The sequence below is a fragment of the Trichophyton verrucosum genome, assembly GCF_000151505.1.
Source record: "Trichophyton verrucosum HKI 0517 chromosome Unknown contig00305_1.f1.exp, whole genome shotgun sequence".
NCBI classification, from domain to species: domain Eukaryota; kingdom Fungi; phylum Ascomycota; class Eurotiomycetes; order Onygenales; family Arthrodermataceae; genus Trichophyton; species Trichophyton verrucosum.
In genome coordinates this window covers 1-27713 of record NW_003315444.1, presented here as the reverse complement: position 1 = coordinate 27713, position 27713 = coordinate 1, and the positions used below count along the sequence as shown (strand labels likewise).

General features: G+C 49.8%; 13 protein-coding genes and 1 pseudogene across 14 annotated transcripts; 7 read left to right on the top strand and 7 right to left on the bottom strand.

Annotated features, from left to right (window-relative positions):
• Nucleotides 1–1094: 1094 nt before the first annotated feature.
• On the bottom strand, nucleotides 1095–1928 carry TRV_03770 (uncharacterized protein; the record flags this gene model as incomplete). Its single annotated transcript, XM_003022079.1, has 1 exon — nucleotides 1095–1928. The coding sequence occupies one exon, from the start codon at nucleotides 1926–1928 to the stop codon at nucleotides 1095–1097; it is 834 nt and encodes a 277-aa protein (XP_003022125.1).
• A 2232-nt stretch (nucleotides 1929–4160) lies between these two features.
• On the bottom strand, nucleotides 4161–6338 carry TRV_03769 (uncharacterized protein; the record flags this gene model as incomplete). Its single annotated transcript, XM_003022078.1, has 2 exons — nucleotides 4161–6122; nucleotides 6183–6338. 2 exons carry the CDS (start codon nucleotides 6336–6338, stop codon nucleotides 4161–4163), a joined length of 2118 nt encoding a protein of 705 aa, XP_003022124.1.
• A 651-nt stretch (nucleotides 6339–6989) lies between these two features.
• Nucleotides 6990–9161, top strand: TRV_03768 (VPS9 domain protein, putative; the record flags this gene model as incomplete). The annotated part of the gene is made up of 2 exons (XM_003022077.1): nucleotides 6990–7321; nucleotides 7427–9161. 2 exons carry the CDS (start codon nucleotides 6990–6992, stop codon nucleotides 9159–9161), a joined length of 2067 nt encoding a protein of 688 aa, XP_003022123.1.
• Nucleotides 9162–9433: 272 nt separating this feature from the next.
• Nucleotides 9434–10760, bottom strand: TRV_03767 (uncharacterized protein; the record flags this gene model as incomplete). Its single annotated transcript, XM_003022076.1, has 5 exons — nucleotides 9434–9448; nucleotides 9503–9544; nucleotides 9638–9944; nucleotides 10002–10198; nucleotides 10266–10760. 5 exons carry the CDS (start codon nucleotides 10758–10760, stop codon nucleotides 9434–9436), a joined length of 1056 nt encoding a protein of 351 aa, XP_003022122.1.
• A 1317-nt stretch (nucleotides 10761–12077) lies between these two features.
• Nucleotides 12078–12170, bottom strand: TRV_03766 (uncharacterized protein; the record flags this gene model as incomplete). Its single annotated transcript, XM_003022075.1, has 1 exon — nucleotides 12078–12170. One exon carries the CDS (start codon nucleotides 12168–12170, stop codon nucleotides 12078–12080), a length of 93 nt encoding a protein of 30 aa, XP_003022121.1.
• Nucleotides 12171–12389: 219 nt separating this feature from the next.
• TRV_03765 (uncharacterized protein) lies at nucleotides 12390–13880 on the top strand (the record flags this gene model as incomplete). Its single annotated transcript, XM_003022074.1, has 2 exons — nucleotides 12390–12601; nucleotides 12791–13880. The coding sequence occupies 2 exons, from the start codon at nucleotides 12390–12392 to the stop codon at nucleotides 13878–13880; spliced, it is 1302 nt and encodes a 433-aa protein (XP_003022120.1).
• A 424-nt stretch (nucleotides 13881–14304) lies between these two features.
• On the bottom strand, nucleotides 14305–15260 carry TRV_03764 (uncharacterized protein; the record flags this gene model as incomplete). Its single annotated transcript, XM_003022073.1, has 4 exons — nucleotides 14305–14330; nucleotides 14393–14615; nucleotides 14709–15115; nucleotides 15230–15260. 4 exons carry the CDS (start codon nucleotides 15258–15260, stop codon nucleotides 14305–14307), a joined length of 687 nt encoding a protein of 228 aa, XP_003022119.1.
• A 253-nt stretch (nucleotides 15261–15513) lies between these two features.
• TRV_03763 (uncharacterized protein) lies at nucleotides 15514–17319 on the top strand (the record flags this gene model as incomplete). Its single annotated transcript, XM_003022072.1, has 2 exons — nucleotides 15514–15933; nucleotides 15997–17319. The coding sequence occupies 2 exons, from the start codon at nucleotides 15514–15516 to the stop codon at nucleotides 17317–17319; spliced, it is 1743 nt and encodes a 580-aa protein (XP_003022118.1).
• A 240-nt stretch (nucleotides 17320–17559) lies between these two features.
• On the bottom strand, nucleotides 17560–18883 carry TRV_03762 (uncharacterized protein; the record flags this gene model as incomplete). Its single annotated transcript, XM_003022071.1, has 2 exons — nucleotides 17560–18717; nucleotides 18848–18883. The coding sequence occupies 2 exons, from the start codon at nucleotides 18881–18883 to the stop codon at nucleotides 17560–17562; spliced, it is 1194 nt and encodes a 397-aa protein (XP_003022117.1).
• Nucleotides 18884–20491: 1608 nt separating this feature from the next.
• TRV_03761 (uncharacterized protein) lies at nucleotides 20492–20878 on the top strand (the record flags this gene model as incomplete). Its single annotated transcript, XM_003022070.1, has 1 exon — nucleotides 20492–20878. The coding sequence occupies one exon, from the start codon at nucleotides 20492–20494 to the stop codon at nucleotides 20876–20878; it is 387 nt and encodes a 128-aa protein (XP_003022116.1).
• A 195-nt stretch (nucleotides 20879–21073) lies between these two features.
• Nucleotides 21074–21853, top strand: TRV_03760 (extracellular matrix protein, putative; the record flags this gene model as incomplete). Its single annotated transcript, XM_003022069.1, has 2 exons — nucleotides 21074–21217; nucleotides 21383–21853. 2 exons carry the CDS (start codon nucleotides 21074–21076, stop codon nucleotides 21851–21853), a joined length of 615 nt encoding a protein of 204 aa, XP_003022115.1.
• A 2046-nt stretch (nucleotides 21854–23899) lies between these two features.
• On the bottom strand, nucleotides 23900–24136 carry TRV_03759 (uncharacterized protein; the record flags this gene model as incomplete). The annotated part of the gene is made up of 1 exon (XM_003022068.1): nucleotides 23900–24136. One exon carries the CDS (start codon nucleotides 24134–24136, stop codon nucleotides 23900–23902), a length of 237 nt encoding a protein of 78 aa, XP_003022114.1.
• A 1061-nt stretch (nucleotides 24137–25197) lies between these two features.
• TRV_03758 (uncharacterized protein) lies at nucleotides 25198–26250 on the top strand (the record flags this gene model as incomplete). Its single annotated transcript, XM_003022067.1, has 1 exon — nucleotides 25198–26250. The coding sequence occupies one exon, from the start codon at nucleotides 25198–25200 to the stop codon at nucleotides 26248–26250; it is 1053 nt and encodes a 350-aa protein (XP_003022113.1).
• Nucleotides 26251–26593: 343 nt separating this feature from the next.
• TRV_03757 lies at nucleotides 26594–26698 on the top strand (annotated as a pseudogene). Its single transcript has one exon. The product of its transcript is annotated as a tRNA-OTHER (tRNA).
• The last annotated feature ends 1015 nt before the right edge of the window (nucleotides 26699–27713 follow it).

Genomic DNA, 27713 nt, shown 5'->3' with positions numbered 1-27713 from the left:
ACAGAAAGAAAATAATTTTTTTTCCTACTTATTTCAATATTCCTCTCTCTTGTTCTTCCCTTTCCAAATACCTGGTTGATTTGATTTGATTATGCTTTACTTTGGTTGATTTACTTCATTTACCTACCTTTGATACCATCGGATTCGCTTTTTCTATGGATGGGAAAACGGAAATGGGCAAGGCAAAAGGATCGATTAAAAGTTCGGGTGGTTCAGGATGTTAACGCTTTCTTATCACTTCTTTTCATCTTCCTCTTTCTCCTTTTCAGCTTCTATTCTACGCTCAAGCCTGTCGTTGATTGCCTTGCTTTGGACGGTGGTTTGGCCGTTCTGCTTCCAACCATTTACTTCCATGGGCCCTCATGATTATTAGCAAGTTACTTTTATCTACGATATTGATATTTTTTTTAGCTATGACTACACACATAAATAATGCAAGGATGAGAAGTCGTGATGATAACGTTGATTTTATTTTCTCCCTTCATTAGTAGATTATTTGAATAAAATAGATAAATAGATCGGGTACGGCCGTTGAAAAACTATAGCAGATAAACGAGTGAAACAAGGGGTCTGTCTATACATTGCAAGGAAGTAGAGCGGCGACATATCCGTAACTAGAACCATCAATAGTAAGAAGCCCTCTGATAAACAGTAGCAACAGCAGCAGAAACAACAGGGCGGAACGCTATGAGATAGATGAAATGGCGAAACAGAACCGTGACCGTGACCGCGAGCAAAGAGCGAGGAGCGAAGATCGAACAAGAGTCAACGAACGGCAACGAAGGATGAGAAAGAGGAGAAACCTAACTAGCCGAGCCGAGAAGTATGCGAGGGGTAGCTTGATGGAGTAGGTTAATATAGAGGCCGTAAGTGTGATGTCTGAAGTTGAGACGGGAGGGATTAGGTGAAACGAGGAGCTATGTCGTTCAGGTGCAAAGAGGGCATAACCTGGATATTGATGACGGGCGGCAGAGCTGTCCGAAGAAGGAAGGTAAAGGAAAAGCAAGCCATAAAAGCCAGACAATAATAGCTGGGTAGCTGGATGGCTTTGTCTGGCTGAAGGGTACGCAGTTAAGGTTGATGAGGTTGATCGGTTAAGTGTGCATCGCGTTTCGAATTATGTCCATCAGGGCCTCGGGCTCTGGGCCACCAGGCGCTAGTCTCTTGTCGCCATATTCGTCGTAAGTCTCCGTACCGTCGGCAGAGGGCCCGATGGTAGCATATATTGGCTTCTCGTCGGAGGTCGACCATACAGGCGTGGAGAAACATACATCCCGGCCGTAGATCGGGTGGCCAGGGTGTTTCACAGAGCCGGGTATCGGTGGCCTTGCGCGTCGGATAATCACTACGAGCCCGTCAGACGAGCACGAGACGATGGCTTCAAGCTCTATGGGAGCAGGATGAGGTGAGAAAGGGGAGGCAGAGCATGAGGTCGAGGGTCGTTGGTTCGAGAACTGTGAGGAGGCGGGCGTGCTGCTGCCGTAAGGCGTGGAAAGGGATTGTATTTCTGATCCTGGCCCTTGTCCGCATCCTGACTGTGAGGGGTAGGTGTTGTAGTCGTAGGTGTTGGTGTTGGTTTCAGCGTTGGTATATCGTCTACGTCGTTCGGGAGGAGGGTGGGAGTATGTATTGTAGTGGTCGGTAGGGTCTCGGAACCAGAAACGTAGATATGCTATTGAATCGTTTGCTTTGGCGCTCTCTAGACACTGTACAGCCTGGGGGAGACAGCATTCCTCGATGCAGTAGTAAAAGCTCGTCGAGATGAGAGAGGAAGGCGGTATGCCTAGGACGTTAACAATACTGGGAGTGGCGTATATGACTGCCGCAGAGCGGGTGAAACGGTTCAAGAACAACGCTGCGCGCGGTTCATGAGCAGCAAACGGCGATGAGCTGCTCGGGGACGGCGAGGGCTTGAACTTGGTAGACATGCAGCTCAACATGTGGTAGCGAGGGTCGCGAGATGATGATGCAAACAATCGCCGCACAATAGGAGCATCAGCAGCGCGCACTACATTAGATGATTAGCATGTTCTCAGCCGTAGGCAAAGGTATAGAAGGGCTTACTCTGGCTTCGCTTCCCCCGATGGTAGACGCTGGTACTGGCAATCAGGACATCGCAGACTATGGTAAAGACGCACTCGCATGCAACCCAATGGCCATGCTTGTGCCTGACTCGAAAATAGTTCAACCCCGCGGCCTTATCATGTCTAACAGAGCGCGAATAGATCGTACGCGCCTGCGACAGCTCATCAGGGTGGAAGAACTCCCATATTGGCCTGTTGAGCACCTCTGGAGGCAGGTAGCCAAGGATATCTTCTATCGCACTAGAGACGTAGCGGGTGCGGGCATCAGGAGAGAGATCTGTCCCCTTTCGTTAGAATCATATCATGAACAGCAGAGGGAGACGGGGCTAGGGATGTTGGTTCAAGAGCTGCAAAGCTACAGTAAAAGGGGGAGGCAATATAAGACTTAAGGAAATGATATAACTTGCCGTGGATAGTGATGAAGGTAAGTTCCATTTTTCGTCTCTTGCCGCGCGCTTCTCCCCTTCTTCTACCATGCCCCAGGAACAGGAGAAAAATGGGCACGCCCGTTAGAAGAGACCTGAGATAAGACCGTCCGTCACGGAGTTGACAAGAGTTATATCACAGTCTTTCTCGTTAACGTCTCACAAACAACGTCACACAACGCATTGCCTCCCCTCAAGTGTGGCAGAGGAGAAGACGGCGGGCGGGAGCGTATTGGCCCGATCTGCACATCAAACGACTCTCGATACAGGCTTGACGCACTCTCGACTCGACTCGACGCTGGCCAGATCTGATCGTCGCCGCACCCGCTGGGGGATCCTACCTTTTTTTCTTTGGTAACGAATGCGGAGAGAAGCACCAAAACTTGGACTGATTCGATTTTCAAGCTAGACCAGCGCAAAGGTCGGGCATGATGTTCTTTAAGCAAGCCGTGCACCAGCTCTCCCCGGATTTAACAACTCCTATTTACTCCTGAGAAATAAGAGCTCGCCACTGTTCGTATCGGAGGAGACTCATCGCATTGCCCTGGTCGTCATGATACTTCTCAGTGCAATGCGATCGTCCGTTTGCTAGTGGTTGTCGTCCAGAAGATCCGGGCCAGCTTTCATCTCACCCGCAGACGGCGGGCAGGGCAGAAGGAAAAGAAAAGAAAAAGGGCAAAGGAACCTTGCCAGCTGTGCCGCTGCAACCCCCAGCCCTCTCTCTGCCTGGCTGGTCAAGACCTTCTGGGTTCATAAAAAAAAAATAATAATACGGAGTAGTCAAGCTCCTGTCCGCCGCCACCAAAAGTGACGGATGGACGTAAAACAAAAATATGGAGCAGTAAGGCGGCGTTTCTGGGCTGAGAGGCTTTTGGACTCATTTCCTGTCTGGGAATTAGTGGCTGGTCGACCCCCGGCTCGGAAGTGGATGATTATTGACACTAGTAGCTTACAACCACATATATCGTCCTTTCAAGGTCGACAAATATTTCATCACGCGGCGGGACGGACGAACGCCTGGTTGGCGAAGAAAGGGAGAGCGAACCATGGCTGACGTCTGCTGTTGTGTGTGATTCGTATGTTCGTCCGTTGTTCGAATCATGGCACGCCTTAGTTATCGTCCAGCATGGGAGGACTGAGTAAGGATCCATGTTTCAAAAAAGGGGCCCTGTTGTCCGCAACAACCCCATGCTCGCTGCAAAGGGCCACCAACTTGTCGTCACGATGGCTTCCTTGGTGTTTGGAGAGTCTTGGTAAAAAAAAAAGCTGTTGTTCTTGCATAATGGAGCTGGAGCAGGGAAGGAAGTGGTGGAAAAGATGTCTAGTAATATAAATATATTCCTAAAATCGCTTGCCTTGTGATACCCTTATCAATGCCGAAATCAACCAATTATAGCCATACAAAACAAAATCTAAAACGGTAGCAGGCAGCCAAATAACACCAGACTAGATACCAATTTCTTTCAATACTGCTCCGGGTAAAGATGGCAACACGTAATACATGTCAAGAAGTCAGTCAAAGCCCGAACAAATTATCATAAGCTCATTCTTTAGGGTTCTTTGGTAGATGGAAGTAGATTGTAATAGAGATGGCAAACTATTGCCCACAGCCAAAAAAAAAATGAAAATTTCGGACCGAGGTACCCACGTTTTAACCAGTTGCTGTTGGCCTGATGTGTGGCGTCAGCGTGGGAGTCGAGGTGCCGGCGGTCGGAGAAGTGCTGATGTCATTGCAGCCCCATAGGATGCCAGGAGTTTTGCAAGTAGGTGTAGTGCTGGAGGTTGCGGAAGTTGATGCAGGAGTTGTAATCACATCATTACAACCCCATAAGATTCCAGGCGTCTTGCAGCTTGATGTGGTTCTGGCAGCTGCGGAAGTTGATGCAGGAGTTGTAATATCATTACAGCCCCATAAGACTCCTGGCGTTTTGCAGGTTGACGTACTTCCAGCTGCTGCGGAGGATGATGTAGTTGTGCTGGTAACGTCGTTACACCCCCATATGATTCCCGGTGTTTTGCAGGTAGTGGTAGTCGATGAGGAGGAGGATGAAGAGGAGGGGGATGGGCTTGTCGACGTTGTTGTGGTCGATGTTGTTGTTGGGTCGTTACACCCGAACCACCCTGGCGTTTCACAGGTAGTGGTGGTAGCAGAGGTTGACTTTGGCGTAGTTGTGGGAGGGTTGGAAGTAGTTCCCGGGGTAGTCGTTGTACTTGTCTCCGTGGTGCTTTTATCTTTGCACCAGAACCATCCCGGCGTCTTACACGTAGACGTGCTACTAGCCGAGGTGGAAGACGTCGAAGTGGAGGGGTGATTAGTCTGGCTAGTGGTATCATCAAGGCACCCCCACCAGCCAGGAGTCTTGCATGTTTCGGTCCTTGTGGCGGTTGGGGTAGTGCTTGTCGTCTTTGTGGTGGTGTGTTCGCTGCCATTGCTCCGGAAGAACTTCCAGTTAGGACAGTCGACACATGCTTTATCCGGCTGGCAGGACGGGACAGTCTTGTACTTTTTAAGTACGTCATTGATCACATTGACAATTCGATGGGTGCCGATAGCAACACGCCAGCCTAAATCTTGGACTGTATCGTATACACATCTTTTGCCGGTGAAACATACAGACTCCATTGCATAACCGCCTAGCGTGCAGATTGACGTTGCGCCGTTGCAGCTACCCATATAGACGGGATCGGCAGTGTGACCAAAGTGGAAAGCACCCGAGTAGTCAGCATCTGGCGTATGTGGATCACCTCCTGGAGGCACGGGAATACCCAAGCGTGAAATGGGGAGTGCTTCAGGGACGGCCTCGAATGTCACAGCAGGAAGTCCGTATGTTCTTCCGAGCATACTGGAGACTGCACCGCCAAGTGAATGTCCCGTTATCCAAACATTCGATGTTGGATAAAGCTCAGTCACATTTGCAAAGAGGTCTAGAGCCGCCCTGTAGTACCGATTTTCGGACCTAAGTGACGAAGCTACGCAGGTGATGTTACACGTATAAGTTGTCGTATAACAGTCACAAACCTGTCGCCAGAAGTACTGTCCACCTTGTCCACAGCAGCAGCTGAAGAAGAGATTGTCGTTGATTTTGTCATTGGTTGTAGTCTCTTCGCCATCGAAGAGAGCGGCAGATGTCCCCTTCAGGGCGATGATGATGGTCATGTTACCCTTATCGGCGTAAATATGGCCCCGGAGGCCATCGTTTTCCCACCCAAACCTATTAGAGTGTTTCCAAGGGGTATGTTCTAGGCTTAGCCATTGTGAAGTTCCAGGTTTCTGAATATAGGCGTTGGCAGTCATCTTTGCCAGACTAAGAATAGTCTGCCTATCAGTTATATCGGGGCCGGAAACGTCGTCTATTGTCCATTCCGGAGGAGGTATAAAGCTTGCAAGGCCTGGGTTCCGTGCCGCCTGAAGCCTACCTTCCACAACTTCCGGTCGTCGATCCGTGAGTCGCTGAATCTTCACCGGCTGTCCTGAGGCCTCGAAGGTCTTTGGCAGCTCAACCTTCTGGCCATCCTCTGACTCCATCCATAGATCTGCATCGGGCTCGACATCGAGGCGTTTATGTAAAGTAGGGTTCTCATAGGTGCCGTGATGGAATACATGCCGAAGTGACTACCCAGGGTGTTAGTGCATGTCATCACCATCGCCTCCGGGGTCAAGGGAGTCACCTACAAACTGATGAGTAGTTCGGAGAGACTGGGGCTCTTCTCCAGCCTCCTCTGACGGCACAAGAGCTATCTGATCTGCTCCATACCGATCTTGAGGAGAAGCCGATACGTACGATGACGAAACGGCGAGTAGGGATAGTAGGATGTTGGTCGGCAACATCGTGGTCGATAGCAGGTTCAACTAGACCTCTTTATTACGAGTCCAACATCATGCGGCTAAAACGGTCGATGGCTATAGGTATCTGTTACCCATAATACTGACAAATATATATGGCGTCTAAGAATATAGCAAACACCTTCGCTGAAGACCTTTGACGTTGATGGATGGACAGCAGAAGAGGTCGTTGACGCCGGGATGGAGAGCGAGCCTGGAGTGACGCCAGAAGCCCCGAGAAAAGGCCCCCCGGATTCTGACTAAGCGGCCCACATGACGTCACGGATTATCTTATCTCCGACGACCCGCGCGGCTAGGATGAACCTTGTTCGGATGGTTGATATATCAAGCTGCAATGCAAGGTAGGGACGGGACCAGCTGGACGTCAGTCTAGCTCGAAGGCACAGGGACGAAAAAGAAAAGGGGGCGACGGGCTGGCACTGACGTCGATTCTAATGTGGACGGCGAAGGGGAAACGCCGGAGAGTGTTGTACAGCGTCAAGAGAAATCCCGTGAAGGCCCTACTTGACGCCCAAGTGTAACACTGAACAAGGACGGGAGCATCCGCGTGAAGGGACGACAGGGGGAGCTAAGTCACATATCATCTGAATAGCCCATGGTTTGATGCCTGCTTTTTAGAGGCAGGAGGGAGCAGAGATGTCAGAAAAGAAAGATCACGCTTCCTCGTCTCAGATGCAGAAGCGTGGGGGTTCCAACTCGTTCAGCCGGCTTGAGAACAGCAGTCCTTTCTCTCGAATAGATTCGACAGCTGAGGCCGTGGGTGAAGCCATGCAGGTGGTGGCGGAGGATCCGTTGTCCTCACCTGGACACGGACTGGTGGAAGAGCCAGAAGATGTCTTTGAAAAGAAAGCTCCTGAGGGGTCTCAGGGGGAGGGCGAGAGTGCAGAACCAGCTGCCGGACAGCCGCCTGCTGAGCTTCCCGAGCAATTCGCAGAGCTCCCGATAGAGCTGGTTAGCCTGACAGATAGGTAAGTGCGCGCAAGATATTGTCTCTTCCTTCTTTTGAATGCCAGTGCTAATACTTTACGTTTTAATCGCAGATTCATCGCTTCCCTCAGTGCGAAAACCTTCAGTACACCTCCATCGATAGATACGCTCTCGGGTTTATTCCAGGACTTCTACGTCCGAGCTGGATCTCATATCTCAACACATGTTTCTACCCTAGCGTCCCGACTGCACCGTAACAGCTCTGCATCCTCTCTTCAATCACAGGCGTCAAGATCTTCGAGACGTCCTACGAGTTCCCATGGCACGCAAAAGGATACGCCCGAGCAGCAAATGCTCACAGCTGAAGAAGTGGCAGAGAAGCGTAAGGCGCGGAAGTTACTCCAGTTTAAACAGCATGCCCTTGAAGAGGCTGTTGAGCGGAGAGCATGCGAAACTATCTATGATAAGATCTGGCGGCACCGGAGCACGATAGACGATGTTCGAGACGAAAAGCTACGCTCGAAGACGGCTGCCTTGTTGGTAATGGGCATCGAACTGAAGGACCTTGGAGTAGACATATCCAAACAAGGTGCCGAAGAAACGGTTGATCCAAAGGAGTGTGTTGCGGCGGCACGTCAATGTTTGATACGGATGAACGACGAGAGATACCCTCTTGGAAAACTCCAACAGCTCGTAGCCGCTCACAAGGCAATCGTAGATGCGTTGACAAACATCCTCCCATCCTCATCATCTGCAGATGAGATTCTGCCTACCCTGATCTATACCCTTATCCTCTCGCCGCCGGAAGGGGTTAATATCATCAGCAACCTCAACTTCATCCAACGATTCAGGTCATCAAGTAAGATCGACGGTGAAACCGCATACTGTCTCACCAACCTGGAGGCTGCCATCGACTTCCTTGAGAACGTCGATCTGACCAACCTTCGTATGGAAGAAGGCAGGGCACCTATTGACCAGCCTGACCTTAACCTGCTGCACCCTGCACCCATGGATTCCAACTCAGATGAGGCCCTTGAGAAGAGCCCGTCCACAGTTTCAAACACCACTAGCACTGCGCCGTCCGCACGGCCTACCCTACCCACAAACCCTTCTGCTCAGCAACGACTATCCGATCTCTTCCAGCCTCCAGCCAAGGCTCTTGGAGCAGCAAATGATATCGTGCGAAGTACCGCCGACCAGGGGCTAAAGAGCATAAGCAGCACCCTTGATAACAGCTTTGCATTCCTTTTCGGGAGACTGAAGGAAGTCCAGATATCCCAAGGTGATAATGCACGACCTGGCACGCCCATTGTGCCCAAGACACTAGACGATGCACGGAAACTAGTACAAGTGAAGGCTGGAACTGTTCCGTCTGACGAGACCGTCAGTGAAGATGGGTCGAATATAGGTGATCGTACACCTACTCCGACGCCATCCATTTCTTCCAGACAGCCACTTGATGATCGACTGGCTGAGCTGGTCGGTGGGCGAAGACGACCAGGCACCACCAAACGGGATTCAAGCACCAATAGATCTGATACGACTGCATCAGATGACACTGCTGCATCATCTATCTCGTCTAGTACCGGTAGCACAAACCAAGGGTTTGGCTCAGTCCGGGGATTCGGAACCTCGCTGAACCCCCTCAGCCATTTCCCCAGTATGATACGTGGTTTGGCTCGGGCCCCTGATCCTGCTGCAGCGACATCTAGCACCAGAGCCAAGTCGCCAGGTCCTTCGTCCGTGGCTAGAGGGGCTCCTGGAATCCAGAAATTCCTGGATATGGGAAATGCTTCGGAGTTAAAGGTAGGAGACATTCCTGAACTGCTGGAAGATTACAAACGACTCGCTGCGATGGTGAGAGCACAGCAGAATAATTAACCTTTTGTTTTACTATTTTCATCTATTTCTCATAGCCTGGTTGGATTGGATACTTGTGGTGTTGATGTGTTTCGGAAACAAGAATTACGCTTTCTTAATTTTTGTATGTCTATGGGTTCGGTAGGGTGCTTGGTATGTAGGGAGAATTAAATTCCATATAACTTGCAAGAGAGAGAGATCGTTTCATTACTATCGTCATTATGGTCGTAACTATCGTGTCCAAATTACATCGAAGGGGGGTTTATCTGAAGAGGTTTTATTTTGGGTTATATTTATCCTTCCAGATCCTGTAATCACAGTCAGTACCTCAGTATATACCCATAGCTAGGAGAAGAACATACCAAGAATTCCCCAGCGTCTTGTTCCCATTCTGTTCGGCCAGCCTATAATACTTAGCCGCAGTAAACTAGGTTCCCAGAATTAGCCTCCAACGTCTATCAAACAGTAGAATACAGTACAGTTATACTGCGGCCTACCTTGTCTTTCTTCCCGCCAAACCCTTCGAGATAACACCATCCGGCCTCGTTCATGGCATCTGTATCTCCCAGATTGGCAGCCGTTTCATAATACTGCCTAGCAGCAGCGGGATCCTTGGCCACGCCCCATCCGTTGCGGTAGCAGTTTGCCAACTCATAGATAGCGAGCACCAATTCACCCTTTGCCGCGCCGCCTTTCACCATGCCGGCGCGAAGGGCTTCTTCTTCAATAGAGGCTGAATTTGACGCTGCGGCGCTAAGGTATTGGACTGCCATTTCGGTGTTGGGTTGACAGCCCCATCCGTGTCTGATTAGGGGGTCAGTTCAAGTAAGTCCTGAAGTAGATATTGCGGGAAGTACTGACCGTAAGGCCAGGCCGAAGAGAACTTGGCTCAAGGCGTTATTCTGTCCTTGGGGGTCTGCCAGCTTTCCAAAGATGTGCGTTGACTTTTCTAGATCTGAAGGGGGTTGGGTTAGCAGTGCAATAGACATGCGAGCAGTAACAGGGTGAGGTTGCTTACCTCCAGCTTCATGCAGCCGTATAGCTTCTTGTATAGTTTCCTACAGGCCGTCAGTTTGCGCTCTCCCAGCAAAGAAGTAAGAACAAAAAGTAGCAAGCAGAACGTACATCTCCCTCTGGATCGTTCACTTTGCCAACACTCGAGCTTCGCGATCTGTTGCCCTTCTGCACCCCCAGCGAGGCAGGAGAATGCGATCCGCCCTGCACCAGGATCGTCGCCCGCTTCTCCCACTGGGCCTCTCTCTCCTGCTCGTCCCCGGTATCCCCCACCTCAGGCAGGTTATCCGGTATATTAACGGACGAGGAGCTGCCGGACCTCGACCGACGGCCGATATGCAGTCGTGAGAAGCGGCTTTCCCGCGGCGAGTGGGAGTCCTGGCTGCTGCGCCCGCTGTCGATGGACCGGCGGAAGAGGCCAAAGGACTTGCGCGGGGATGTCCCGGGGCTTTCTACCGTCTGGAAGGGGGGTGCATCGATTGTCTCTTCGGTGTAGGTATCTGAGCGGATGATGCGAAACTCGGGCGCTTCGGAGGTCTGAGTCGGAGGGTGGTTCATGTCTGCGGCGTCCTTGTCGGACTTCTTGTGAAGCCGTAGCAGCGGCATGGATGGATGTTTTCCCAAGGTAGGCTGACGGAGTATCCGCGATGACGTCTGTATAGCCTAGTCTACACGCTGGTTATAAGTATAAGGGAGAAGAAGTCTGCGCTTTATCCGGGGAATCTTGGGGAGTTTATAGAGGAAACGAGAAGATAAAACAGGAGCTCTAGGCGCTTCTTCATGGCGATATGTTTTATTTATATATGGCTCCGTGAAGGATGGATGGTTTAGAATTGCCCAGGGCGCGTAAGCCCCCCCCTAAGCCGCCGCAGCCCAAGCAACATCCAGCGCTGGAAACAGGCCAGGGCCAATTAGAATCAAAACAGTCTACGGTGGGGACGAGGCGCAGGGACATTATCGGCCTTCATTATCATGGCTGGTTGTATTTTCTCCCCTGACACAGACTCTATTTACTGTCAGGGAATCGGCATAGCTATGATCCCCCCAACGGGACAGCGGGAAGACTGGGTCTCTGGCCGATGGCTGGGAGTGCTATTCACTGCACGTCTAGTCCGGTTGTCGATGTGACGGTGGCTTGAAGCTCGCTGCGGTCGGTTATCAAATCGTAACTACATAACTAGTAGCTTTGACAACTCGTTAACTGAGTTAGCTAGTTAACTAACTAACTAGTTAATGGCCCAGCGATTGAGTTCGCGGTTGATCTTCGTTTTTCCGACCCATCTTCGACTTCAGCCTGTCTCCGTCCCCGGTTTGCTTGTCTCGACTGCAGCCGTCGATACCCTGGCTGTCTATGCCACTGTCGGTATAACTATATCGACCACTGATGAGATGTTATATCGTATGTCGGCGCGTAACTGCTCTGTAGACTTCCAAATACCATCGTCAGCCATGTTGTTTTCAGGAAATTCTATCAAGGACAGCAGAATATACCACCTTCATACCCATCTCTGCCTTTTAGAATGTCGACTCAGCCATGGTGGTAGATTAAGAAGATCTACCATCTACCAATCTTGAATAGCATGGTGTCACTCCTATACCTTGCCCTGCCAGTCTTCCCGCCTGTGACTCCATGATGATGCTGTAATAGATACCCCATGTCACCGAAGACTCAAGACCCAGCTGTAGTAATGTCCTGTCTGAGAATGAATATCAGCAACTGCAAAGACTATGGAAGGCCTCTCTTACTATCCTCTCTACCCTCTCTATCCTCTCTATCCTCTCTTACTATCAATGACTGTCTACAACTTCCTCTCTCTATCACTGACTAAGACTGTCCATGACTAAGACTATGCTTATGCTGTCTGTCACTCTGTCTGTCGTCGACGACGAGCTGAGAAGAGAGTGAAGCCTGACTCGTCCCCTTCAGGCAGGTGGGCTGTCTCTGTCTATAAATTCTCCTTCTCCTTCTTCTTCTTCTTCTTTTGTTTTCTTTCTCTTCTTCTTCATTATCACCATCTTCTTCTTCTTCTTGTCAACTTCATCAACTTCTTCAACTCAGCTTGATATCAACAACTTCTAGGGCTTGACAGACCACGTGCTTCTCCCTTCTCTCCTTGCTATAAAAGCTGCTTCTCCCTGGCCCAACTCTTCCTGAAGGCTCCTTGCACTCTCTGTCCTCTGGGAGAGTGCCCTCACGTTTGCTTGGGCTGGTCAGTCTTGTTCTCTCTCTTACAGATGCTGCTCTCATCAAAGATACCATCAGGATATCATCAGGATACCATTGGGATGTCTTCTGCTAACACTGTCTGTAGCTGTGCTGCTGTCTCTCTGGCTACTGGAGGCTCACTGTCCAGTCAACCTGCCCTTTTACCACAGAGAATAGCCTCAAGACCATCATATCCTGGCAACCATTCAGCTTGTCTGCTACTTTTATCTTCTTCAAGCTGGTAAGTACCCTCTTCTTCTATAGTCTAGGAGCACTTACTGACGCGTATACAGCCGGTCATAGACTCGGCAAAGGATATCACCAAAGAGCTCTCTACAAGGATAGAAGAGCCGTTCTACGCGTAAACAGGTAAGAGAGACACGTCTCTGAAGTTGATACGCCCATAACTAACGCCAGCTGCAGGAAACAGTGAACTTCTCCTGAACAACCTCTTTGCAAAGATGCGTTCAAGCAAGAAAAGCTCTCCTTCAGACAGAGCCAGACGCGAGGTCGAGTCTGAAGCCTTCCGTGCTCGTCTGCAGTCAGTCCAGGCTCTGGAAGGTGCATACCCAGAGTTTGAAGAGATTGTTCACCATAACCTCGAGCACAAGTACGACGTGGTCGTCGAGCTCCGCCCCCAAGCACCAGCGTGTGGAAAGTCCGTCGATCTAGTCAAGCGCAAAAAGGACGGCTACGTCTGTGTTCGGAAGTGTTTCTACGTCTGGGGGAAGGCGAAGCCCTGGCGGTGGCTCAGGGAGGTCAAAGTCGTGCGTGTCATGGATCATCCAAATGTCGAAAAGTACCTCGAAGCATCCATCAGCCCGCACAAGGGCGAACTCTTCCTCGAGTACTGTGACCTTGGCAACCTGGCTTACTTCAAACAGTGGATGGCCTCTGCTGGAAAACCGATCCCCGAGGCGTTCCTCTGGCATGTCTTTCGTCAACTCATCCGTGCTCTCGCCTACATGCACACTGGGCTCCGCAACGATAGGGAGATCGTAAATGACAACGTTCCAGACAAGAGAAACTGGAACCCGATCCTGCATCGTGATATCAAACTGGAAAACATTTTCATCAAATCATTGGACATTGCCGGAGAATACCCCCTCATCAGACTAGGCGACTTTGGACTCAGTGTCTCCAAGAAAGATCTGAAGCTCCCGTTTGCTCCATACGGCTCTGAAGGTTGGATGGCCCCTGAATTCCCAAACTGCAGCCCGCGAAGTGACGTTTTCTCTGCTACTACCGTCATCCAATGTCTCTCCATGGTCAACTGGACTGGTGCAAACCCCTATGGTGGTGTCGATGATGTCTACAGTGATGATCTGCAGGAATGTGTTCTCGTTGGGATGACTCCCGCCAAAGCAGACCGCCCTCGCATCCGCGAGCTGGCCCGTCTTGTCTACCCAGTCCCTGTCCTCCCGTTTGAAGGCCTCCCAGATGAGGCATTCGTCCGCCGCCTCCCGCCCAGGGAGGAGCGGGCGATCACCCCATCCCAGATCTTCCGCCCGTACCATTAACCCCGTTCGCCTTTCCCCAGGAGTCAGAGAGAGGCTGCTCAGCCACCTGAGCAGCGTGAGCAACCAACAGAGGAAGAAAAAGAACTAGAAAACACCAAAAAAAAATTATATGAAGATTATGTCTGTATTTTATGTGAGCATTTTATTTTTGTATTTTACTTTTGTATTTTGTTTTTGTCTTTTTTTTATACCCGATTTGCATGTATTTTAGCTATATCTTATTAATCTATATCTATTACCCAATTTGATATTGTTACCACCCAAAGCTACAAGGAAGATATAACTGAATAAGAATGTATAACTTTGTTAAAATATACTGGCACAGAATTGCGACTCTTCTATTTGGTTTTATACACTAAATTGACAAATGATACTGCCGACAACTAGGCCTAAGCGGGAAAGAAAGTAACCATGTCCCCCCCATCTATTGAGCCTTGGAGGCAACAATTCCTATAGCATATAGTATTAGTAGATAGTTCACAGAACTACGACAAAGAATAAAGCCAACTTACTCTCAACGTCAGCAACAGACTGCTGCAGAACTTGCTGCAACATCTTAGGGTTCTGCAACTCCTTCTGGATCTTGGCAATGACGGACTCGGCCAACTCGCGTTGCTCACGCTGCTTGACCTGGCTCTCGTAGGAAACCCAGGACTCAAGGACCTTCTTGGCCTCAGCGGCAAGGGCAGTTCGCTGCTCCAGCTCGAAAGCCTGAGCCTCCAAGCGAGCAGACTCCTATCAAAATAACATCAGTCAACATCAGTCAATCCCCACCAACTTCCATCAAAAAACCAATCAAAAACCATCAATGCTAGATCCAATTCGTACCTTAGAGACCTCGAAAAGCTGCTTGGTGACATCAACGACACCACTCAAGGGCTTGACGTTCTCGATCCTCTGCTTAACGGCATTGGTATGGTCCGCACGAGCAGAGTTCAAAATATCCTTCTGCTTCTGGATCTGAGCAGCAGCCCACTCCTTGTATCCGGGCCCACCAAGCTTGAACGCAGCGTAAAACACACTGAGCAGACAGAACGCAACGACCGACTCCTCGTTCAGGATATACAGCTCGTTGCTGATGGCGGCAATCGACAGACCCGCGGCTCCGGAGAGAATAGCCGTCTTGGAAACAAGCGAGTTGCCGGGCAATGCATCCACGATCGACTGGGCCTTGTTCTTGGGGTCCTCGGAGGGGACGTTCGAGGCGTATCGCGCCGGAGTGACGCTGGTCAGGGCTGGGACAGATCGTGGAAGAACCGATGGACGGATACGAGCGGCGCCTGGGATGGAGGGCGATTAGTGGGCGTGCGAGGGTCAATGGCGGCCGACCGAGTAGCGGGTGCACTTACCGATGGCGCTCTTAGCCAACCGTGACGCCATTGTAGTTGTACGTTTGAGGGTGGTTGATGCGGTGATGCAGAGGTTTGGAGCCTGTGATGGACGAAGATGGAGGTTTTGATTGCAGTTTGAAGTTGAAGTTCGGGTGATTCAGGACGCTAGCCGGAAATGGACTAGTGTGAACAAGCGACATGAAAAAAAGATTAAACTGCGATAAGAGAGAGAAAAAAGTTGCTGAAGGGATAGATATATATTTATGTTGTTCTTTTGAATAAGGGCGCTGAGCTGGACCACCATGGCGTCAGCGGTTAATGGGGAGCTGAAAGGCTCGAAGAAGAGGAAGAAGAGCGATTCAGAGTCTGCTCGTCGGTCGATGAAGCGGAGAGCGGTCGAGGGAGAGAACGGGAAGGATAAGCTGGAGATCGAACACATACAAGAGCTCGAGGACCAGATTGCTGAATCCCGGAAATATTACAACAATATCGTCACCTTGCTCTCGAAACTTGACGATGCGAGCACGGATAAGGCTGGAAAGAAGGCTCTTGCGGTTTCTCTTTGTCGGGTCTTTTGCCGGTTGCTGGCTGGTGGGCAATTGAACCCCCCCAAGAGCGCAGTCGAGAATGAGACTAAACTGGTCGCATGGTTGAAGGAGAGATACCAGGAATACAAGACAGCTTTGGTTGGGATCTTGCGGGATGGAGAGCCGTCTCAGCAGGTATGTCTGGCACACATTGCATTGCATGTTTGCATATTCACTAACATTTTGGACTTTTGGTAGATTACCGCTCTAAGCTTGTCGATGCAATTGATCAAAGAACAAGTCGCTCATTATACCGGATCAGACATCAATGTATGGTCCAGTGGCTATTTCAACGATATCCTGGCTGCCGTGGTACAGCCAGGCAACGACAAACTCAGGGCGCACTTCATGGACAGCTTTTTCCAAAAATACCACGACATCACAGTCTACACCGTCCTCCGCCTTGCGTACGTTTTTTTCACCTACCAACTCACCAAGCATCAATTATATGCACTAACACCTACAAAAAACAGAACCTACCTATCCGAACAAAGAGATGCAGAAACACTTGACAGCACAGTCGACCTGCTCTCCAACATCGGCGAGCCAACCGATCTCCAGCAACGTTTCGAAACCACCTACACCGACACCTCGAAAATCAGCCCAAAGAACAAAGGCCCCTTCACTTCCGAGAATTCCTTCAAGATCCGCGTACAAACAGCCTGGCTCGCCGTACTACGTAACCCAATGACCAAATCGCAACGCAAACACCTCCTGCGCATAATGTCGCATGTCGTCGTACCCTGGTTCGCAAAACCAGAGCTCCTAATGGACTTTCTAACAGACTGCTACAACGAAGGCGGGTCGACTTCCTTGCTCTCGCTATCGGGGCTCTTCTACCTCATCCAGGAGAAGAACCTGGACTACCCACAGTTCTACACAAAACTATACTCGCTACTAGACAGGGATGTGCTGCACTCCAAACATCGGTCCCGGTTCTTCAGGCTGATGGATACTTTCCTTGCTTCTTCGCATCTTCCCGCCACGCTTGTAGCGAGCTTTATCAAGCGGCTTTCGCGATTGGCGCTTAATGCACCGCCTGCTGCGATCGTGGCGATTGTGCCCTGGATATATAACATGCTCAAGTCCCATCCAACATGCACGTTTATGATTCATCGGGATTTGAAGAAACATGATCCATCGCTGTATGAGGAGATAGAGGAGGAGGGTATGGATGATCCGTTTGATGCGTGTGAGCCCAATCCAACGCTCACAAACGCTATTGAGAGCAGTTTGTGGGAGATTGAGACTTTGCAATCTCATTACCACCCGAATACCGCGGCTTTGGCCAGGATTATATCTGAGCAATTCACTAAGCAGCATTATAACGTTGAGGACTTTCTAGATCTTTCTTATCAGGCTCTTCTAGGCACGGAGTTGGGGAAGGAGGAGAAGGCATTTAAAAAGGCTCCTGTGGTGGAGTTTCAGATTCCCAAGAGAATATTTACTGATCGCGGACTAGAGGGAAGAGAAGAGGATACGGAGCCTGGACATATGCTCCGAGAGTTGTGGGACTTTTAGTTAGAAATGATAAGCAATCATTCAACAATAATGCCATTTTGATTCTATTACCGATACGTTATGTGGGTCAAAACGAAAGAGTGTGTGTGACAAGTATTTGCATGATAACATTAACAAGGCATTGTAGTGAAAAGTTGACAACATAATAATGCCGAAAGGCTAACAGAAATCCAGCCCTTGAAACGAATGTTCAATATTGTTGTAAAAGCGAGCAAATATCCCAAGGTGCCTTTGGGCCACTCACGCCACTCCCTCGGCGTTGTTCATGGCAAAAGTTTCTCCTTGTGTAGCATAATGCGCCCACTGGCTCCTTGCATTGTCCACTGCAATAACCTGCCTTAGACTGTCAGGAAGAGTAGCCATGTTCAAAAGGCCCATCTGCTGTCGGAGACGCTCCTCGATAGTCTCTTCTTGATTTTCTTCCACCTGGTCCTCACGTTCCTGGCGTTCCTGACGTTCCTCACGTTCCTCATCCTCGGGGTTAGGGTGGTAATGACCTGATGGGTCCAGGCCATAGACCTGCTTCTTTAACCGATCAAACATCTTGTCCTGTATATCCACGGGTGTAGACTCGATGTCACACCTAAGCCATTCCATGAGCTGATTGGCCCGCACCCGCCTTTCACTGACAATCCGATGAATACGGCACCTCATGCTTGCCATCAAGTCTCGTACTTCATCTTGATGAGAGGCGGACGTGATGCACGCATCAATCTCATTGATGATCTGGTAGACATCCTGGGCGGCCTCCCTGAAGATACGGTTGATTTCCGGACAGGCGAGTTCGATCTTTTGGCAGAGAGGACGGGCAAAGTCCGGTTTGTAAGTATTTGTCCAGTACTCGACCCATCTCTGCAGCCCCTTCCGAGAGCCGCTCATGCGTCTTAACTCAAGCTCAGCCAGGGTAGTACGGTATATCAGAAGTATTTCCTTGGCCTCCTTGCGAGTCTCAAGAATGTCAGATATTGAGCCCGGTGGCGTGCCAGTTTGGAACGACTGGAGCGAGACTGGGGAGTCGGAAGCGCTGAACGATGAAGCGCTTGAAACATCGGGTACAGCTGTAAAATAGCCATTTTGCAGCTCCTTGTAATATGGAGAAGACTGTAAGCTGCAGTATCCCGAGTCGGTACTCATCTTGAATGGGGAATGGTATAGATGACCGTGTGCACGTAACGAGTGTGGTGTCAGAAACGAGTGACCTGACGGGTATAATAAAGTCTTCAAGAGATAGAAGCGAATGTACTGCTTGATATGATAACGAGAGTTGTGTTGATGGAGAGAGAGAGAGAGAGTAAACAAGAGGCCTCCATGAAAGATAAATATTATCCCACGGGTTGCTGTATCGGCAGAAGCAGCAACCACTCTCAGCTTCTTGCCTCCTTCCTCTCCATGTTCAGGCTACTCTGCCATAGAGTAAACCAAATGAAGCTCTCATCGTGAGGTAGAGCTGGGTATAAGCCTGTTTGGCACGAATGAATGGAATTAATCGGTGCAATGTTTGACATATGGCCGTCATCTCTAATAGTACCTTGTTAGCATCATATAAAACTGGATCAGACTTCATGTTACTCAATATTGTGCGACTATAGCCTCAAGCAAAACAAGTTCCAGCCCAGCAGCTTTAGTCCCCCCAGCTCTGCTCTCGCCGCACCCTCCCGCATCCTCTGCTTGCTTGATATCCTCGCCGTGCGTGTCTTTTATGTTTCCAGCTTCGGCCTCGTTAAATGATGAAGCCGCGATATTTCCGAACAAGGCAAGTCTTGGCATGGTCCAGTTGGTTTTTCACCCTCGCTCTTTTCTGCTCTTGGCGTTTACTTATGTAATAACATTACATAACATAATTACATAAGCCGGATATCCCGAACTTTCCCCTTTTTCTTCTTCTTTTCTTCTCCATAAAAAAAAACACAAACATCAACAACGTCAGTCGTTGAATCCCAACTCCGCCTGGATGGAGCATTAATACTCCGTACTGTCCAAGTTATATATTATTGGTATATAATATACAAAGGTCTGGAGACGAGGTCTCAGTGCTAGGACGGTATAATATATTAAAATGAATCAAGCGCGACGGATCGCCGTTAAATATATGGATTATGCGTTGGTGTCTTACACCAGGCAGTACAGGCATCCCAAGAGGGACGGCCTAGCTTGAATGAGCGCAGCAGCGGCAACAAAGCTAGAATATAGGGTGCGTACGGAGTACTTACTCTGTACATGGCATGTAACCTCGACTAGCCAACGGAAATGACTTCAACGAGTGTCCCCATTCCATGGCTTCCCGGCGGTGGCGAACGCGGAGCCGTGTCTGAACGACGGGCTGGGTATCGAACTCGTCCGGCCCTGACATGGGAAGAGGAAACAAGCGGAGGACCAAGCATCAGTATGCACTCTAACTCTGTCGAACGAGAACGGCCTGCGGAGCAAAGCTGGCAGGTACCAAGCAGGTACCCGGCATTACCAGCCTATCTTATACTGCATACGTACTCTGTCCCTCTCACTGCAGAAGCTAATTGATGGTGGCAGCTCCGCTTGACTTCACCGTCAATCTCTTCTCTTTATCCGTATTCCTCTCTCTTCTTTGCGCCAGCCAGCTCACATATGTACGCCGCAATGCCAACAGTAATCTGCCAACAACGTTCTGAGCTCCCATCCAGCTGACCAAACAAAGGCTGTTTGGAGAGAAGAAGGGGGAAAGGAAGAAGAAAACAAGAGCGAGAAAAGGAAAAATAAAATTGAGAAGAAGCAAATATACACAAGAACCCGTCCTGGAGCTTAGCATTGGATGGCTATTAATCCACTCAAGGGAGGACAAGAACCAGGCTCGCAGGCTCACAGGCTCACAGACAGGGCAGGGAGGACAGCGCTGCAGAAGGGCATGCGCCGACCCACAAATAAAAACGCTGTATTGGGCTGGTTGAAGGAAGTGCTGGACGTGGGGAAGACCTTTTCGAGGCGCGAGGAACGCCGCTGGTTGGATATAATAATAAAATAGGCCTTTTTTGATGGGGACAGGGATAAGGGCCGAGAGCCACGGACATTGGATAGGGGCCTGGATCAGACGACTGTTTACTGTCTTCACCGTCTGCCCTGCCAGGCACTACGGAGTACTCCCCTTCTCTCTGATGCCCCGTACAGACTACCACAAGGACGAACGGGTAATGAGATCAAGATGGGACAGGTTCCATCCGCCCCCCGTGCTCCTCTCGTTCTCACGAGTAACAAAGGAGCCGTCTCTGGAGGCACAGAAGAGAAAACGGAAGAAACAGAAGAAACAGAAGCTGGAGAAAAAAAAAAAAAAGGGAAGAAGAAAAAAGAAAAGAAACCCAATTGCTATAGACCAGGGGGTCAGCAGCATCTGGGCCTAAAGGGGCAAGGTTCGCTAGTCCACTTAGCTTCTTCCATCCGCCAAAAGCAAACCTCGACAGCGAGCGCAGGTGGAAGCAAAAAGGATAGAGAGGCAAGACGGGAATCCTTTTTCTTCTCTCTCCTTTCCACCTCCTGCTCGTCTTTTTCTTTCTCTTCTTCCCTCTCTTCTCCTCCTCATCTCGGTTTTTAATTTAATCAGCTCACGGTGTCGCTGCTTATTGTCATTCCCTACAAGCAACACAAACAGTCCTTACGAGATCAGCTACCACTGTCCTTTCAACCAAAACATCTATACAGCACAGCGCCCGCTCGCGTCAATACCTAATACCCTCGCCTAATTTTAATCTATTTCCGGTGCCTTTTTAATACCAAACCAACCATCACAATGCAGCTCTTCCAGACTCTCCTTGCCGGCGCGGCTCTCATTGCCGCCGTTGCTGCTGAAGGTCCCGCTTTCACCACATTCCCCAAGGACTCGAGGGTTGGCGAGCCCATTACGGTGACCTGGGCTGGAGGCGACCCTAGCGCTGTATGTTTTCCATTCTTGTTGAAAATGCATTGAAGAAGACACAGTACTGACACACCATTTATTAGCCCGTTGACATTATTTTGCGCCAGGGTCCATATGACGACCTCCACGATGTCTTTACCGTGTGCCGTAAGTCTTGTAGCCGAATGTTATGATATAACCCAGCGCAAAAAGACAGATATTAACATGATAGCAGCCCATGCAACTGGCGGCTCCTGCACCTTCACTCTGCCTTCATCCCTCCCCTCAGGCCCCGACTATGCTCTCCAGATCAAGCAGGGTGACAAAGTCAACTACACCGGCCTCTTCAGTATCACTGGCGGCCACGGCACTCCATCGTCTGCCCCTGCTTCCACCACTACTGCCGCTCCTTCGTCTAGCTCTTCTGGAGAGCCCTCAAAGCCAGTAACCAAGCCAGCTGTTACCTCCACCCCTCATGCCAGCATGACCATGTCCAACTCTGCCAACCATACCACCATGACCACCATGTCTTCGCAAACCCTCACTTCCCAGTCCGAGAGCGCTACTCTCACTCCAAGTGCTACTCCAACTGGAAACGCAGCCTCTTTGACCGCCCTGTCCAGCCCGCTCGCGCTCATCATGGCTGGTCTCGTCGCCTTCGCTTACCTCAACTAAGCATCGCGCTCTTTCTGAGCTCCGAACATGGAAGACATCCATCTCCTGTTCACCACTTTTCTTATTTGTCGTTATTGATTTGATTCTGATTGATGTGCTTACTTAACTTCTTAACTGTGTCCACCCTCTCTTTGCATGGCTGGCTCTTCACGATGTGATTTGATTGACCGATTGATCCTTGAAAAACCTCTTATGCCATTACCATTTGCTCTCTCTACCTCTTCTTCCATATTTACTTCTTAAACTTTAATACCTTTTCTCTTCTTCGGTGGGTGGGCTCAATCCTCTACCTTTTTGTTTTTTTTACCATTTGCGACGGAGTTTGATCGATGATTGGATGTACATAGCGGAATGAGACAGGACAAGGACACACACACACACTACCTCTTACCACCACATACTCACATAGTACTGTACGCTGCATTTATCATGCTATCCTAACAAGCTGTTATCTTTTTTTCTTCCATCTTGCAAAACCTCCTTCCAATCGAGTCTCTGCCCCCTATCTGTCTCCCTCCTGCCTCAGTCCCTTCATCAATCAATTCCACGCATTTTCATCTCGTCCAGCCGATCCTTAGTTATTGCTTTTTGCATTGCTCGTGTTGCCGTGCTTTGGGCATGCTTGTGCACCAGGCTTGAGCCATCCATCTCCCGCCTCCATCTTCTTCCCCAGACTTGACTCCTTACCGTCCTTATTGAACTCTATCCCATTTTGCAGCGTCGTGCACGTTTGATCTTCCCACGGCTATTGGGTGGCAACGTTGGACGAGAGTGGAGAGATTGATTTGATAGAGGGCAGACAAGCAGTATATTTATATCATTAATACGCCGCAGCGCGTATGTGTAGATATCTAATATAGAATGCCCAGATAGCCATCCGTGCTTCAACGGGATCAAGACGGGACAAGATAGAAACTAAGCCTTGCGGTCAGCCCGCACCTCTTAAGCTTTGGTGTCCTCTTGTTCGTGTGCTGGGTATCTGTGGCCATTGGCGTGGGTGAAGTTGGTATAAGGGGTTGTTGTATTTTTACCCCTGAATTTTATACCATCCCACGACAGGCATCCAGAGACGCCAAAAATTCAGCGATCGGTTAACATCTCTTCATGTTGTTTATGCGTTTGTTTACCGATGATGCAAACTCACGCTCAAGGTATCGTTGCCGCAAGTTAATTGATTCCGACAAACCGTGATCAGCATATTGATAGGGATCGACACGGGTATCGAGCCTCGAATTATGATTTCAAGATCAAAGCTCATTATTACTCACAGCTTCTCCATACCTACTCCGTATAAAGTTGTCGGTGGCTTGCAGACTATCTGGCATCTTGTTCCCCACGGCTGTGGCTGGTATATGATATGCTCCCGTTTGCAGGAGGGCTTTTCATGGAAGAGCAAGAAGCTTCAATTTATATGAACACTTATCGGCTTGAGGGTGGTTGATCGGCCGACTTGCTTCTTCCTCGGCACATATCTGCTCTTGAAATTAATTATTGCACAAAACCAGCTTCTCGGATCATAGCGAGGACTGGGATTGAGGATGAAAGGAACCTAATCCTCGATCGTCGGCCAGAAGTTAGTTCATGGCGGGGGCGAGCGCATGTTTCGTTATTGGATTCAACTAAGGGCTGGTTGAAACAAAGCGTCATCCCTATGTCCGTCCGTGGTTACATACGTTTTATAGTTACTTCGTTGTAAATGAATGGGCAAGTTATATCATTGAAAGGAGGTGCTGCTATCTGGCCATGGCCAGCTATGATTATCATTGATACCAGACGAGAACCCTGCGGGTACATCGCCTTCATTCAAAAATTCAACTATTGATATCACTTCTCCATACCCCGAGTCCTTCTTTTCAGGCCGCCATGGTGCCCGGGGCTAATGAAGCTCGTCGACATGTTGTTCAGACATATGTAATACCGAAAACAGGACAACCAAGAGCAATGGGAGGTCAGGGAAAGCATCCCGTACTCTAGCGACAGGCACATATCTCCCCGATTCTGTTGCATGAACACACTCTCAATGGCCTGGTGCAGTGGCATCCGTTCCTATTGCAACTTCCAAGGCATATCTGCCGTTGTCCAGGTTAGCATGGTGTCAAGACTGCATAAAACACCTTGCTTAGGAAACAGAAACCGCACCTTTCTGGCTGTGAGTTGATTCCCCTCTTCAACAGCAGACATGTCGCGGTCAGCAAGGTCGACGGCCTCGCTGACTTCAGGGATGGTGTTTGCAAAGATAGGGGCTGCCAGGAAGGCTGCGAGAAGAACCAGGTTGAGCTTCATTGCTAAGATAGGCTTGGATGGTTTAGATATCTCTTGGTTCAGTTCTGTGTTTGAATGGCTTGATCAAGATGGCGTCGACGGTGGTAGATGAGGGCTTTATATATCTGATGGCAAGCAGATATATAACATCGGCTAGAACCGTTCATTCTCCTCTTCCTTCATGGTATAACTGCTCAGCGTGATATCGTGAGCTCCGAGACCATATCATCTATAGTAGATATGTGTTGGTCCAGCTCAGTTGTGTGAGGTATTTACTGAAGGATCCATATATACTCCGTCCTCCCATACCTCGGGATTAAAATACTGGGTAAATACCCTCACCTCTTGAACACTGTTGCCCAAAAACAAGAGAAAGAGGTATATATATGAATTGATCCTTTGGTATGATCCGAGCACGTTCCGGTTCAATGCATGGAGAGTTGACGAGTATCAAATTGGTAATAGCTCCACGGCGGTATCAACGGTATGTACGTCCATTTGCTCGCAGTTGTACTCCAGCCTGACCATCATACAGAGCTCCTCCAGAATACCAGTATGTATGAAAATAACAGGGCCTAGGGGTATACACTTGGTGCTCTAAGGAATGTCACGCTCCCAGATCGGCAACATTCTTTGATGGAACCACATTTGATATGACAGGACGAAGTAGTACTATACGAAGATAGTGGGGGATTTATAGTATAGCTGCGAGCCGGGTTATTGTTGTCCTGGTTGATATCTTTGTTGTTGTGATGGTTGAGTCCGCGTTTTCAGCGCAGTGAGGTCGACGACGCTTAGTTCCAAATTCGGCATAACCGACACTGACCTCGAAAAGGCCAATTTTCACGACCTCAAAACAACCACCTATCAGTCTACCCTTGACATATCCATACGTTCACTGTTACTGCTGGCTTGTCTGCAGTGTAACGTATCGTCACAAAGACCACGTTGAGTGGACGGGGTTCCATACAAAAACAAGTCGACTGCCGGTCAGGATCAATATCCAAAATTGAGTCCTCTTCAAGCCAGCCCCATCTTCCTGCGCCCTTGCTTTCTCTGCTCTTTCATTACTTGCAGCCAGCATGGACTGTCCCAGCGGAACTTGTGCCTTACCCGGCTCCACGCGAGAGGAAAAGCGCAAAGACTACGAAACAGACCCAGCCAAGGCGCAGGAGACATGGGAAAACCTCCGCAACGCCATCGGCGGGGTGAGAAGAGGATATTTCAGTGACGGCTTTACAGCGGTGGAGATAGAGAGCCAGCTGCATGATATCTGGGACGAGCTCATTCATGCAGTGAAGATCACGCCAGCCACCAGTGCCGAACTTGATCGACTTGTCACGTTGGTATCGGAGACCCGTGAGTTCGGGATCTTCACTCAGAATCAGGCAGACAGAGACGCTGCGCCAGAGCGCGAGGGAGTGACATTGCCCAACGGACAAAGGCTATGGATTGATCTCCCTTACCTGGCGCAGGAGGTGAAGGATTCGTGGACCAAGGAGTCTATGGAATTCACACCAACGGAGCGAGAGAGCGTTGCTGTGTGGACGGCAAAGTTGTGTGCGACAGGTATCTGTCCGAAGGATCTCAGCCGCTGCGCATTGTGGTTATTCAAGCAGGCTCTCGAAACCGACAGGCCAGTCGCGGAGGATGATGGACAGGACGACAAGGCTCGTCCTACCATCCACGACCTCCTACCCGCGTGTCTGGCTTGGCTGGAGCATAGCAACAGCAAGCTGGTCAAGCTCTCACAGGAAAATTACACAGCAACATACGCTTCCGGTGGTGGTATCAACAGTGAGGAGGACAACGATAATAGCATGACTGTGCCGGGTGACCTTGCGGTACAGGCGGGTATTACCCAGCCCGGATTTAGTATTGAGCGCTGGCTCTTCTGGAGACAGCGATTCAAAGACCTGTATAGATCTGGGGTGCCGCCAGTCGTCAAGCTGGCTCGGTCGTGTTTTGAAGCGGCTATCTTCTCTGGCATGGACACTGGCCTGGAGATTCCGGGAGAAAAGGTCTATCTCAGCAGACTATTTGAGGCACTGGACAAGGAGATCGAGACGAGGGAGTTCAAGGGGTGCGTTGGCGCTGAGGACATCGACATTGACATGGACTGGGATAGGGAGTAGCCTTAATCGTAGATCTATTCGCCTGTATCTCGTTGTTCCTCGCTGTTTACTCTTGAATCAGACTGATATAAAATCACAGTGACAATGACAACGGCTTCCCCATAGCCGAGGCCAAACCCATAGGCTTAACCTATGGGTATGGGCTGTCAGTTTCCCGCGGATGAATTTGTCTATTCAGGCACGTTTAAGCAAACCCCTGATGGGTTCAGTTTATCTATATCAAATCTATATCAAACTCCATGCCATGCGGAACCGGGAAGGAGTCTCTTTATGTTGTTTCAGCAGCCAGCTTGGCATTCCCCTTAGTACTTCACCAACTGCGCCTCCAAACGCCCAAGTAAATGGGAGATTGGCCGAGTGGTTATGGCGTCAGGTTTAGGCTTACGTGATCGTATTTCTTACCCTGATTTCTTTTGATTCGCGCGTTCGAATCGCGCATCTCTCAACATTCTTTTAATTTTTTTTTCATTTTCTCCCTTTTAGGGTTAGTGTGCTGAGTCAGCATGTCACTTGAGCCTGACAGCTGACTCATCTGCGTGGCTGACTCAGCATCAGGCCCTGCAAATGTATTTTTGGCTTTTCCGTCGTAAACAAATTAATTTTAATCAATCTTATCAGCCCAGCAGGCGACGTCAAGGCAAGACATCCAACAGCTGACGAGCCAACTCTGCGACCGGACGAGCAACTACTGCGGTCGATGACCCTGCAGACGGACGGGGAGAGCCAACAGGAGGCACCCGGGAGCCATCTCAGGCCGTGTGTCTCGCTCAATTCACCACGCATACCCTCTCTTTGATACATCTCTGGCCGCGCATATACGGCGCCAACGCATCAGCAGGTCCAGTCTGTCCACGCTGTCCGTCCTCTCCCACTTCTCCCTCAGCAAGGCGCATCATGGGCTGCCCGATCTGACAATGAACCAGCACCGCAGTTGTTCCCCGGCCCCGTTTGACCAAGATAAAACAGTGGGATTTCGACCCCAGCGGTACTACACTGCCTTCTTCCATCCTCATACCTGCCTACTCACCTACCTACCCATCACCTCTTTCATACCTCCTCAAGCCCAAAACATCCTGGGCCAATTCCCTTCAACACAGCACCACGAAGCACGCTCTGCCTGTCTCCGGCCCCATCCCGTAGGCGTTGAACGATGAAACAGCCTCTCCAGAAGCTCAGAAAGATGCTACATCTCCGCAGACCAAGTGCTAACTCTAATGTGGTTATTGTTAAAGCTCCGACCTCATCGTCAGCTTCCATTTCTGCATCCGTTTCCACTGCCACCTTTGAATCACCGCCCCAAATCTCTTTCCTCGACGTCGAGACCAACCTGAACATGCACTCGCCCAACGGTTATTTCGATAGCCATGTCTCTGATGGCGCCAATGGCACAAATTACAGCACCAATGGTGTTCCCAGGCGAGACGAACCTATCCGTGCGTTTATCCCGTCTACAACCTTTCCGG